General features: G+C 49.6%; 1 protein-coding gene across 1 annotated transcript in view; it reads right to left on the reverse strand.

Moving 5' to 3' along the window:
• Nucleotides 1-13847, reverse strand: part of MTMR8 (myotubularin related protein 8) — a 105342-nt gene that overhangs the window by 81343 nt on the left and 10152 nt on the right. The window contains 1 exon segment of the mRNA XM_075323889.1: nucleotides 4972-5129. Within this exon segment, the coding sequence (XP_075180004.1) occupies nucleotides 4972-5129 (158 nt within the window).

Consider the following 13847-nt stretch of genomic DNA (forward strand, 5'->3'; position numbering starts at 1 on the left):
CCATTTGTCACAATGTGGTTATGCAGACATTGAGAACGCTGATAAAATGGCGCCGGAGTGAGGAGAGGGGGCGGGGCCTACTCTGAGAGCGGGATCCGGAGGGCAAATGAGGTATACAGGGGAGGGAATCTTTCCTCAGTGAGGAGTGTCCGTTCCCTGTGCTGAACAGCCGCTGGGCAGAGCCGCACTGTCCCTCTGCATGACTGACATGCAGGGGCAGAGAAATCGAAACTAGGCCTCAGGCGAAGCCGGGGCCTAGATTTAAACATGCGGCCAGCGTGCAGGCACCATCGGCGCGGTTCTCCAGTGAAAACTGGAGAACCGGCCGGAAATGTTAACACAGTCATATAACACACTCTCCCCAATATATAAAGTACAAGGGACCCCTGGAAAGACCACTTTCTGTGGTAATAACGTCTCAGTACTTAGCTTGTGAGACGCAGGTGCCAGGTCCCTGGGGGATGAGCGCTCCGTCCGGCAGGATCCTGAAAGGGCTGCGGATGGAGACCGGTCTCCTGCAAAGCAGTGAGAACCGTGATGGCTCCCACTTCAAGCCAGAGCCTCAGGGGATGGTGAAGGAGCGCGGCATGTGAAGGCTGCAGCCTTGTAAAATCAACCTTAACAGCACCGCCGACACAGTGGGGTGAGAAGGGACATGCCGGGAGTCCAGATTGGACCCGCTTTTCTTCCAAATCTTTGAAATCAAAAATCAAAATTCAGAGGATGCATGAGTGTGTGCGACCTCCTGAACACAAAGCATTGAACTGGGTGGATTTGTCATCCGGGGGGTGTATATGCTCGGAGGGAGGAGCTACACTTTTAGTGTAGTACTTTGTGTGTCCTCCGGAGGCAGAAGCTATACACCCATGGTCTGGGTCTCCCATAAGGAACGATGAAGAAAAAAATAATTTTTAAATTATGTTAAAATTGGATATTAAAATTATTTCAGGCTATGTAATCTTAAAAAGGTGTTTTCCAGTTTTGGAAAACCTATGTCCCTCATGGTGTAGTTTTAAAGGAGAAAATGCGCTTAACTCGCCCTCCCCAAATCCAGTGCCACTTCTCCACCCGGTGTCAGTTATTACAGCCAACCAGTGCGCTCAACACATCTGACCTGTTAACACCGTCAACTCAGGCAAAGCCGTTGAGCTCACTGATTTCCTGCAGCGTAGTTATTGTGTCACTGTACACAAATAGTGGGGCCTCATTTGTATACTTTTTTTTGCTGATAACAGTCGGAAAATAAAAGAAAATATGTATCTGTTTTTCACACTTTCAATGACTACATAGGACCTAAAAAACATTGTTTCCCTTTCTGTAACATTTAATTTTATATATTGAACACTGTTTTGGCTGCAACCTCCCCCCCCCTCTTTCTTCCTGCTTTTCACTTATTTTTCATAGAAAATTATACAGATCGTCAGCCTTCTGGCTGTATAGCACAGCTGAAAATTCAGCCTTCTGGCTGTATACCACAGCTGAAAAGTCAGCCTTCTGGCTGTATACCACAGCTGAAAAGTCAGCCTTCTGGCTGTATACCACAGCTGAAAAGTCAGCCTTCTGGCTGTATAGCACAGCTGGCTGGCTCTGCTAGAACCCAGCGCTCCTGCTCCTAGACCTTAGTGATCACATGACCTCTGGGTCCAGAGGAGGAAGCACTGTCAGCGATTCTCATTACAATATGCACAATACTTGTTCAGCGTTTAGTGGTCAATGATCAGGAAGGAGGAGACGGGGATAAACTGAATCAGGCCCCCAAGATCCTTAATTGAAGGAAATGTTGTTAAAACCTGTCCTGGAGTGTTATGACAGGAGCCTGTGAAGGAGGAAGCTCCACCCGCCTTCATATGTATGAAGATACGCTCTACTAATACTACTGAAGACATCTTAGTGCACACTCTGTTCTGTCTCGCCTTTGTATGGTTAGGTAATTAACAGGATGTGAGCGCTGCGACTACCATTCACTTCCTGTTAATGATTTCTGCATGCGACGGTGGGGAGTAGGGAGTCGGCGCTGATGGGTAGGGGGACTCGCATGTCAATGTGACACGAGACCCGGGAATGAGAGTTCTGACATGACTAGAACCGCGCCGGAATCGGTGGAAAGTATAGGCTGCGTCATTTTTATGGGGGGGGGGCGTACAAGTAGTGGACAACCCCTTTAAAACCTTCACCCCCAGGCGATTTTCCATTTTTTTTTTGCTCCCCTTCTTCCAAGAGCTGTAACTTATTTTTCCATTAAAAATGTGCGTTTGGACACAAATTTTTGGGTTATTTAATTTCACCGTTTTCACTATATGATAAAACTGATGTGTTGGTGTGATGTCTCAGATCAGTAAGAGTTCGTAAATACCAAACATGAAAAGGTTTAAGTTTATCTGAGGGGGTTAAAAAAAAAAAAAAAAAAAAAAAAAAAAATTCATAAGTTTGTCCAAAAAACGTGGCGCACTTTTTGCGCCATTTTCAAAAACCTGTATCGTTCTTAAATTTCGGGATCTATGGCTCAGTGACTGCTTATTTTTTGCGTCTCAAGCTGGCGTTTAACGGTACCATTTTTCTTAGATGCTACGTTTTGATCACCTGTTATTTGCGGTGTATTGCAAGTAATTTTGGCGTTTGGTAAACGGCGTAGCAGCAAAAAAAAAAATCCAATCAGAATCAATTATTTTATATTTTGATAGATCTGGCATTTCTGAACGTGGTGATACCAAATGTGTGTATGTTTTTTTTAACCCTTTAATTCTCAATGGGCCAAATGGGGGGTGATTTGAACTTATGTATTTGGTTGGGGTTTTTTTTTTTTTTTTTAAAATTAACTTTTTTTCTTCATTTTACTAGGTCCCCTAGGGGGCTATAAGGATCAGTAGTCTGATAGCTCTTCTATTTCTCCAGGTCACAGCTGAGATCTGGAGAAAAGCTGCTTTTCCATCACACACTGCCCTCTGCCGGCAGTGAGAAAGTGAATCATGATAGCTACAGGAGTCATCACATGACCCTGTGTTACCATGGCAACCACCGGAAGTCATGTGATCACGTCATGTGACTTCCAATGGGGGTGGGTAAGTTATTCTTACAGCGGCACGCTGTTACATTTCACTGTCATAATTTGACAGCGAAATGAAAGGGGTTAATAGGCGTGGGTGGAACGCGATTCCACTTGCGCCTGGCAGGCACACGTCAGCTGTTATTATTTTCCCCTTGTGTATTTGGTGCAGAAAAACAGACATCTGCACCAAATACACAAGGGAAAAAATACTCAACATGGGTACAGCACTTCTGAATTCTCAGACTTTGCTGACTTCACAATGGACATGGAGAGTTTGCTGCAGATTTCTGAAAATATGCATCAAAACTACACAGCGTGGGTACTGGGCCTAAAGGGTCAAGAAGATCTGATGGATAGCAGATTAGATGAGAGTGGATCAAGCGTTCCAGTTTAAAAAGTTGAAAGGGAGATTCGAGACAGATCTGTAATTAGCAATTCTAGTCAAGGGATGTTTTTTAGTAATGGGTGTATAATGGCATGATTTAATGAGGAGTGAAAAATATGGGAATAAAGACTAAATATTTTAGTTAGGTGGCTGTTTACAGCCTTGGAAAGGACTAAAGGAGAGACATGGGTCACTGGTGGAGATCGTAGGGTGAGAATAAGTGAAGAGCCTGGTAACTTCCTCTTTGGTGGGGAGGTTGAAACGTGGAATGTGATCCAAGCTGTGGTGGAGATTTGTCGAAAATGTCCTAACTAATGATGGGCGAGCAGTAAAATGCTTGATGAGCGGTACTCGAAATGGTGAGTGAACACTACGACTTCACTCAAATCGAGCAGGTCAAATGCTCTTACAGGCTCAAACTGAGTAATGAATATAATGGAAGTCAATGAGTGGGCATTTCATCTCCCCACCCACATACAGCCCAGCCATAAACCGAGCATTTCCAGGGGAGAGAGGGCAGGGTTTTTTGTACACACTAAATCTGAAAATGTTTTTCACCCCATGTGAAAGTCAACCAGAGACTGCAAGTGGCTCTCATTGGGGTGCATCAGTCACTGAAGCCAGCCTGTGCTCGGTGTTTGATTTTTCACGATCGACACTTCCGGGCACTTGCGATACTCGGCCGAGCACCCCAATGCTTGATCGAGTACTGAGCACGCTCAATCTTCATTAGTCCCTACTGACATTGATTTTCTTGTAAGTGGCCATGTTGTCAGCACTTAGGTTGGTGAAAGGGGTTTGTACGTTAGGACTCAGGAGGAAGTGGAAAATTTTGAAAGTTAGTTTTGGATTGTCGGATAGTGATGTTATGAGAGTGGTGACGTAGACTTGCTTGGCCAGATGGAGAGCAGAGTTCTAGGTTTTGAGCATGCTTTTAATGATGACATTTACTGCTGAGAAGGATTTTCTTCATCGACACTCGGCACACCTAGAACATCACCGCGCTTGTGCCAGGGTTGATGTCTGTATCAGGTTGTTGTACATGTGGGGGTGCAGCTTCATCCAGGACATTTTCTAGTGTCTTATTAGAATTTGAGAATGTCAAGTCCAGACAAGATAGGGAGGAGAACGGAGATAAAGATGACGGTAGATTGTGGATAAGCTGCTGGGTAATGATGGCCCGTAGATTTTTGTGCGTGTGATAAGTGGGGATGTCCTGAGCATGGGAACAGTTTTTGACAGAGAAGGAAAGGTTGTGGTCAGAGATCGGCGGGGGGGGGGGGGGGGGGGGGAAAGGGACACATGCACTGAGCAGAGCCGGGAGAAGACCAGGTCCAGCGGTATTCCCATGCACGGAAGAGCGCGAAAGAGCGCGAAAGTCAAGGTTAGGATAGGCAGATAATACAGCCCTTTTCTCAGCCGTATGCATATTATTAGATGACCTGCACACTGCGGCTCTTTACAATCATTGCTTCCCTGCTACCAGCCTTCTGTTACGATACTCTTACCATGAGAAGAGAACGTTTAATGCCGGACACACCTTGTAATCTTTGTTGATGTCGCTCAGCACCCAGTAGTTATTGGGGATTCCCATTCGCATAAATTCTGTTTCCAGGTCAATTAGCTTCCAATCCATGAGGCGCTTGTCCTGATCAGACTTGGGATTGTAGGAGAAGGCGTACAAGTCTTCATATTTCACTGACAAAACAGAAAAATAAAGCATTCTGAAGATAATGAAAAAGAGAGTTTTGTTACTTACCGTAAATTTTTTTTCTTATAGTTCCGTATTGGGAGACCCAGACCATGGGTGTTTAGCTTCTGCCTCCGGAGGACACACAAAGTACTACACCTAAAAGTGTAGCTCCTCCCTCTGAGCTTATACACCCCCTGGTAGCCAGTCCTAGCCAGTTTAGTGCAAAAGCTGAAGGAGAATAGCCACCCACAAGTAGAACCGAGTAAGAACCGGAACAACCGGAGACTCTGTCCACGACAACAGCCGGTGATAACACATGGAACAAGAAAACTGCCAACAGGCAACAGGGAGGGAGCTGGGTCTCCCAATACGGAACTATAAGAAAAAGAATTTACGGTAAGTAACAAAATTCTCTTTTTCTTTATCGTTCCTTTGGGAGACCCAGACCATGGGACGTTCCAAAGCTGTCCCTGGGTGGGAATAAACAGAAAAAACTAAGAAGTAGGCAGAACCTAACTTCACAAATGGGCGACAGCCGCCTGAAGGATGCGTCTGCCCAAGCTCGCCTCTGCCGAAGCATGAGCATGCACTTGGTAGTGCTTCGAAAAGGTATGCAGGCTAGTCCAAGTGGCAGCCTGACAGACTTGTTGAGCCGTAGCCTGGTGCCTGAAAGCCCAAGAGGCACCGACAGCTCTGGTCGAGTGTGCTTTGATCCCCGGCGGGGGAGGCACCCGAGTACTCTGGTAGGCGTCCGAAATGGTCGATCTAATCCAACGGGCCAAGGTCGGCTTAGAAGCAGAGAGACCCTTGCGCCGCCCTGTGGTTAGCACAAAAAGAGAGGTGCACTGCCTAAGCGCAGCGGTGCGAGACACATAGATCCGGAGAGCACGCACCAGATCTAGAGTATGCAGCGCTTTCTCAAAGCGATGAACAGGGGCCGGACAGAAGGAAGGCAAGGAAATATCCTGGTTAAGGTGGAAGGGAGAGACCACCGTAGGAAGAAAGTCCGGGGTCGGACGGAGAACTACCTTGTCTTGGTGAAAAAACAAAAAAGGTGACTCCGAGGAGAGCGCAGCCAAATCAGAGACTCTCCTGAGAGAAGTTATGGCAACGAGAAAGGCCACCTTTTGAGAAAGACGATACAAAGAAACCTCCCTAAGGGGCTCGAAAGGGGGTTTCTGCAATACCGTGAGGACCAAGTTAAGGTCCCAGGGATCCAAGGGCCGCCGATAAGGCGGAATGATGTGAGACGCACCTTGCATGAAGGTGCGGACCTGAGCCAGCCGGGCGAGACGCCGCTGGAACAGCACTGATAGAGCTGAGACTTGTCCCTTGAGAGAGTTGAGGGACAGTCCTAGCTGCAGACCGGACTGTAAAAAAGACAGAAGGGTCGGCAAGGAGAATGGCCAAGGAGAATGGCCGGAAGAGCGACACCAGGACAGGAAAATTTTCCAAGTCCTGTGATAGATCTTGATGGAGGAAGACTTACGGGCCCGAGTCATAGTGGAGATGACTTCAGGAGGAATGCCAGAAGCCGTCAAAATCCAGGACTCAAGAGCCATGCCGTCAATTTGAGTGCCGCAGAATTCGGGCGGAAAAACGGACCTTGCGAGAGCAGGTCTGGACGGTCCGGAAGATGCCACGGCATCTCCACGGACAGTTGGAGCAGGTCCGGATACCAAGCTCGCCTGGGCCAGTACGGTGCAATGAGGATGACTAGACGGCCCTCCATTCTGATCTTGCGCAGGACTCTGGGCAAGAGAGCTAGAGGGGGAAACACGTAGGACAGACGAAACTGGGACCAGTCTTGAACCAGAGCATCCGCGGCGAAGGCCTGAGGATCGTGGGAGCGAGCCATGTAAACCGGAACTTTGTTGTTGTGACGGGATGCCATTAGGTCCATGTCCGGAGTGCCCCACTTGCAGCGGATTGACTGAAACACTGCCGGGTGCAGGGACCACGCGCCACCGTCCACGGATTGACGGCTGAGATAATCTGCCTCCCAGTTTTCTACGCCAGGGATGTGGACTGCGTATATGGTGGACTTGGAGTCCTCCGCCCATTGAAGAATGCGTTGGACCTCCAACATTGCCAGGCGGCTGCGTGTCCCGCCTTGGTGATTGATGTAGGAAACCGCTGTCGCGTTGTCTGACTGGACTCGAATGTGCCTGCCCGCCAACAGGTGGTGAAAGGCTAGGAGAGCTAGAAGCACAGCTCTGGTTTCCAGCACATTGATTGAAAGGGCTTACTCGGACGGAGTCCAAGTGCCCTGTGCTCTGTGGTGGAGATGTACCGCTCCCCAGCCGGATAGGCTGGCATCCGTGGTGAGAATCACCCAGGACGGAGTCAGGAAGGAGCGCCCTTGGGACAGGGAGAGGGGTCGAAGCCACCACTGAAGAGAGCTCCTGGTCCGTGGCGACAGAGCCACTAACCTCTGTAAGGAGGAAGGCCGCTTGTCCCAACAGCGGAGAATGTCCAGCTGCAGAGGACGCAGATGGAACTGGGCAAAGGGAACCGCCTCCATGGAGGCCACCATTTGACCCAGCACCTGCATCAGACGCCTGAGGGTATAACGGCGGGGCCTCAGGAGAGAGCGCACCGCCAACCGGAGTGACAGCTGTTTGTCTAAGGGCAACTTCACAAGTGCCGGCAAAGTCTCGAACTGCATCCCTAGGTACGTGAGACTCTGGGTCGGAGTCAGAGTGGATTTGGGAAGATTGACAATCCACCCGAATTGGGCTAGGGTGGCGAGAGTGAGCGAAACACTCCGCTGACAGTCTGCGCTGATGTACCCTTGACCAGAAGGTCGTCCAGATAAGGAAGCACTGCTAACCCCTGGAGGTGCAGGACCGCAATCACCGCCGCCATGACCTTGGTGAATACCCGAGGGGCCGTGGCTAACCTGAAGGGGGAAGGCACGAATTGGAAATGATCCTCTCCTATCGCAAAACGTAACCAACGCTGATGTGACACTGCGATTGGCACATGTAGATAGGCATCTCTGATGTCGATGGATGCCAGGAACTCCCCTTGGGTCATAGAGGCAATGACTGATCGCAGAGACTCCATGCGAAAATGCCGCACCCGGACATGCTTGTTAAGAAGCTTGAGATCCAGGATGGGCCGGAAGGTACCGTCCTTTTTTGGAACTAGGAAGAGATTTGAGTAAAAACCTCTGAAACGTTCCTGAGCGGGAACTGGGACAATCACTCCGTTTGCCTGCAAGGACGCCATGGCCTGCGAGAAGGCAGCGGCCTTGGAGCAGGGGGGAGTTGAGAGAAAAAATCTGTTTGGAGGGCTGGAAGAGAATTCTATCCTGTAGCCGTGAGATATGATGTCTCTCACCCACTGATCGGAGACTTGCTTTAACCAAGCGTCGCCAAAGTGGGAGAGCCTGCCACCGACTAAGGACGTGGCTGGAGCGAGCCGAGAGTCATGAAGAAGCTGCCTTAGTGGCAGAACCTCCTGCGGTCTTCTGCGGACGCGCTTTGGGCGCCAGTTGGATTTCTGATCCTTGGCTGAGTTAGCGGACGAGGCGGAAGGCTTAGAGGATGACCAGTTGGAGGAACGAAAGGAACGAAACCTCGATTGATTCCTACCCTGGGCGGGTTTCCTGGTCTTGGTTTGTGGCATGGAAGTACTCTTCCCGCCAGTAGCTTCTTTAATGATTTCATCCAGCTGTTCACCAAACAGCCGTGAACCAGCAAAAGGGAGCCCAGCAAGAAACTTCTTGGAAGAAGCATCTGCCTTCCACTCTCGAAGCCACAAAATCCTGTGGATAACAAGAGAATTAGCTGAAGCCACCGCAGTGTGGTGAGAAGCCTCTAGCATGGCAGACATGGCATAGGATGAAAAAGCTGAAGCCTGAGCAGTTAAGGTAACCATCTCAGGCATAGATTCCTTGGTGAGGGAATGCATCTCCTCTAGAGAAGCAGAGATGGCTTTGAGAGCCCACACTGCTGCAAAAGTCGGGGAAAACGCGGCCCCTGCAGCTTCATACACAGATTTGGCCAGAAGGTCAATCTGACGGTCAGTGGAATCCTTAAGTGAGGTGCCGTCAGCCACCGACACAACGGTCCGGGCTGAGAGCCTAGACACCGGAGGGTCTACCTTTGGGGAGTGAGACCATTCCTTGACCACCTCAGGTGGAAATGGAAACCGGTCATCAGAACCACGCTTTGGAAAGCGTTTGTCAGGGCAGGCCCTGGGTTTGGTCACAGCGGTCTGAAAACTGGAGTGGTTAAAGAACACACTCTTCACTCTCTTAGGCGAGGTAAACTGATGTTTTTCTGCCAAAGAGAGTTGCTCCTCTGACACTGGCGGATTGAGATCCAGCACAGAATTAATAGAAGCAATCAAATCACTAAGATCGGAGTCACCCTCAGAGAAATCGATGGGATACATAGCCTCCGAGCCCCCAGTGAGGGCATCCTCCTCATCTAGAGAGTCAGCTCTTGAGACAGAGCCGTGGGATGGGGAGGGGGAGGAAACCCTGCGCCTTCTCTTAGAAGGACGGGGTCTGGGATCAGATGATGAATCCTCCGTGAGCTCCGATGGACGGAGGTCAGAGGATAGGAGTCCTCTGTCAAGAGTATTAGAGGCACCCTGTGAGGGGGGCTGATGCATATTCAAAGTCCTGGACAAAAGCCCCATGGACTCAGCAAATGACTGGGATATGGACCTAGAAAAGGACTCTACCCAGGCCGGGGGTTCAATCACAGGTGCAGCAGCAGCCTGAGAGACCACTGGGGGTGAGACCGCCAAGTTAGAGCAGACATCACAATGTGGATAGGTGCTCGGCTCAGGCAGCAGGAGCTTACATGCAGTGCATGCAGAATAAGGCTTTGGAGCCTTGCTCCTTGTGAGAGACATGCTGCTGGAGTGGGGGCTTTGCAGAGAATGAACCCCAGGGAGAATATACAGAGGTCCACAATCGGAGACCGGCTGTGGCTTACCAGACCGCTGAGAGCGCGGTGTTGTGTGCCCTCCAGATCCCGAAGCCCGGTTCCCCCAGTCACAGCACCTCAGCAGAGATGCAGAATGTCCCAGAGCAGAGTGAACTCTGCCTGAGAAGAGGGTGTTCCTATAAAAGAGCGGGAACTGGAGGGCTATAGAGACCTGCAGGGAAGGAGGGACGCCCCAGCAGTGGGGAGTGTCCCTCCCCTGTGTAGAACGGCCGCCGCGAGGAGCCGAACCTGTCCCTCTGCATGAGTGACATGCGAGGGCAGGAAAATGAAACTAGGCCTCCGGCGAAGCCAGGGCCTAAATTTAAGCGGCGAGGCCGACAAGCAGGCACCATCGGCACGGTTCTCAAGCAAAAGCTAGAGAACCCGCCGGAAAAGTTAAAACAATCACATACAGCATACTCTCCCCTTACAATAAAGAACCGGGACCCCCAACATAAACGTCTCAGGTAATTAGCTGCTGAGATGCAGGGCCATGTCCCTGGGGATGAGTGCTCCGGTCCAACAGAATCCTCAAGGGGCTGTGGATGGAGACCGGACTCCTGCCAGGCATGGAGACCGTGCTGGCTCCCACTTCAAGCCAGAGCCCAGAAGGGATGGTGAAGGAGCGCGGCATGTAAGGCTGCAGCCTTTTAAATCAACCTTAACAACACCGCCGACACAGTGGCGTGAGAAGGGACATGCCGGGAGTCCAGACATGGACCCGCTTTTCTTCAAACTCTTTCCAAAAGTCAAACAAAATCAGATGAGAATGCATGTGTGGATGTATGCCTCCTGACACAAAGCAATAAACTGGCTAGGACTGGCTACCAGGGGGTGTATAAGCTCAGAGGGAGGAGCTACACTTTTAGGTGTAGTACTTTGTGTGTCCTCCGGAGGCAGAAGCTAAACACCCATGGTCTGGGTCTCCCAAAGGAACGATAAAGAAATATATTTTAGTGGCAGGAGGTGAGCATAGTAATGGAAGTGTCTGCAGTTCTATCAGCCCCACGGTCAGGTTGGGATTTGCCCCAGTATCATTCCAGCTCATCATTTCTATTTTATTTGGTATGAGGGAATGGTAGTTTATTACAGTTTTCATTGGGCTAATGTGAAACCGGTAGTCAGACGGAAGGAGCAGACAGAGTCACTGGTGCTCGGTCTTGCACTATTTTCAGGCGTTTACGCTTTCCATAGGCGGAAACCCAGATAAAGTCTGAAATCTGTTTTGCAGTGGGGGGGGGGGGGGCGCGCGTCGGACAGGAGCTCCGATGGGGGAAATGAACGTAGGTAACAATGCAGTGTGAAAGGGCCCTAAGGCTCAGTGGTTGATCTCCTGCTGTATTACCAGCGGACTATACGACTCACACTTCTCTGTGGACTGAATGCCACTGTATGCATAGATACATAGCAATGCATATAGGAAATAACTACCGATCCACACATACGCCACTGTGTGGCTGAGCAAGTCCGGTCACGTGATGAAGACCAAAACAGAGCTAATATAGTGTGTCCCTGAAAATAACAGTCTCAGGCTTTGTGCCCACGGGACTCTGTACCAGCGGCTATATCCGCAAGTACGCCTGCAGGTTTCCCGCAGCTGATCCCTGGGGTCCGCAGCTATACCTTACTGCGGAATTCCAGCGAAATAGCTGCGGTAAACCTGCGGACATTCATGTGGCTTACCTGCGGAAGTCCCGGCCTCTATCTCCATAGGGCAGGGATTTCTGCAGGCAATTCCACAGGAATAATTGACATGCAGTTATGTGCGGCTGTGGGACATCAGCAGCATATTCCACAGCCACACATACCGCAGCGTGGACACACACTCTCCATATCCCATAGGATAACATGGGGAGTGTCTGTACTTGCTAAAATCTGCGGATTTATCTAGAAAATTCAGATAAATCCGCAAGTATTCCGCAGCAAATTCCGCGGGTACAGAGTCTCGTGGCCACATAGCCTTATATTATTTTTTGCTCTTAAAGAAGACCTAGGGCTTATTTTCAGGGGATGTCTTATATAGTCTGCTTTAGTTATGTTGATGTCTGCTTTCTCTATTGAAGTGTACTGCTTTATTCTTTAACTCTTTTAGCTGTTTGGACAATTTTAGAACCGCAACTATGGCTTATTTTTTGTAGCAGGGCTTATATGTTAGGGCTGCTTCTCACTTGCGAGTTTCTCGCAGTAGAGCAATGGGAGAAAATCTCGCATTGGAATCGGACACATGTTAGTGAATGATTCAGCTCTCATCTGCGATTTTTTTCCTCAGTCCGAATCGGACTTCGAAAAAAAAAAATCGCAGCATGCTGCTTTTTTGCGAGTTTCTCCAATGCAAGTCTATGGGAGCGTGTAAAACAAAAAAAAAAAAAAAAAAAAAAAAAAAATCGGATGTCACGGGACGGCACTCACACCATCCTAGTGACATCCGATTTTCTAAATACATTTCTCGCATGTTTCCTAAAACACTGGAAACGAGCGATGTCTCCCAATGTCTGTCAATCACCATTCTCTGTCAGTCGGTCTCTCCCTCTCGGTCTCTCCCTCTCGGTCTCTATTCTCTCTCTGTCGGTCCGTCACTATCTCTGTCCCTCTCTCACAGTCTGTCGGTCATTTTCCCCTCCTCTCTCATACTCACCGTTCCCCGATCTCCGGCGCGGCGCTGCACGGCTTTCTCACTGCTGCGGCGGCTTTTACTATTTTGAAAAAGCCGGCCACTCATTAAACAATCTCGTATTCCCTGCTTTCCCCGCCCACAGGCGCCTATGATTGGTTGCAGTGAGACACGCCCCCACACTGAGTGACAGGTGTCTCACTGCACTCAATCACAGCAGCCGGTGGGCGTGTCTATACTGTGCAGTGAAATAAATAAATAAATTAAAAAAAATGGCGTGCGTCCCCCCCCAATTTTAATACCAGCCAGATAAAGCCATACGGCTGAAGGCTGGTATTCTCAGGATGGGGAGCCCTATGTTATGGGGAGCCCCCCAGCCTAACAATATCAGCCAGCAGCCGCCCAGAATTGCCGCATACATTGGATGCGACAGTTCTGGGGCTGTAGCCGGCTCTTCCCGATTTACCCTGATGCGTTGGCAAATCGGGGTAATAAGGAGTTAATGGCAGCCCATAGCTGCCACTAAATCCTAGATTAATCATGTCAGGCGTCTCCCCGAGATACCTTCCATGATTAATCTGTAAGTTACAGTAAACACACACACACACACACACCTGAAAAAATCGTTTATTAGAAATAAAAAACACAAACACATTCCCTCATTACCAATTTAATAAGCCCCAAAAAGCCCTCCATATACGGCGTAATCCACGGACCTCCAGCGTCGCTTCCAGCATGAAGGTGACCGGAGCTGCAGAAGACACCGCCGCTCCGGTCACCTCCAAGCAGCAACTGAGGTGAGTAGCGCGATCGGCTGAGCTGTCACTGAGGTTACCCGCTGTCACTGTTGGAGGATCCAGCGCTGGCCGCGATTAACCTCAGTGACAGCTCAGCTGATCGCGCTACTCACCTCAGTTGCTGCTTGGAGGTGACCGGAGCGGCGGTGTCTTCTGCAGCTCCGGTCACCTCCATGCAGCAAAGCTGGAAGCGACGCTGGAGGTCCGTGGATTACGCCGGATATGGAGGGCTTTTTGGGGCTTATTAAATTGGTGATGAGGGAATGTGTTTGTGTTTTTTATTTCTAATAAATGATTTTTTTCAGGTGTGTGTGTGTTTATTTATTGTAACTTACAGATTAATCATGGAGGGTGTCTCAGACGCTGACA

This window comes from Anomaloglossus baeobatrachus, chromosome 9, assembly GCF_048569485.1.
Source record: "Anomaloglossus baeobatrachus isolate aAnoBae1 chromosome 9, aAnoBae1.hap1, whole genome shotgun sequence".
Taxonomy (NCBI): domain Eukaryota; kingdom Metazoa; phylum Chordata; class Amphibia; order Anura; family Aromobatidae; genus Anomaloglossus; species Anomaloglossus baeobatrachus.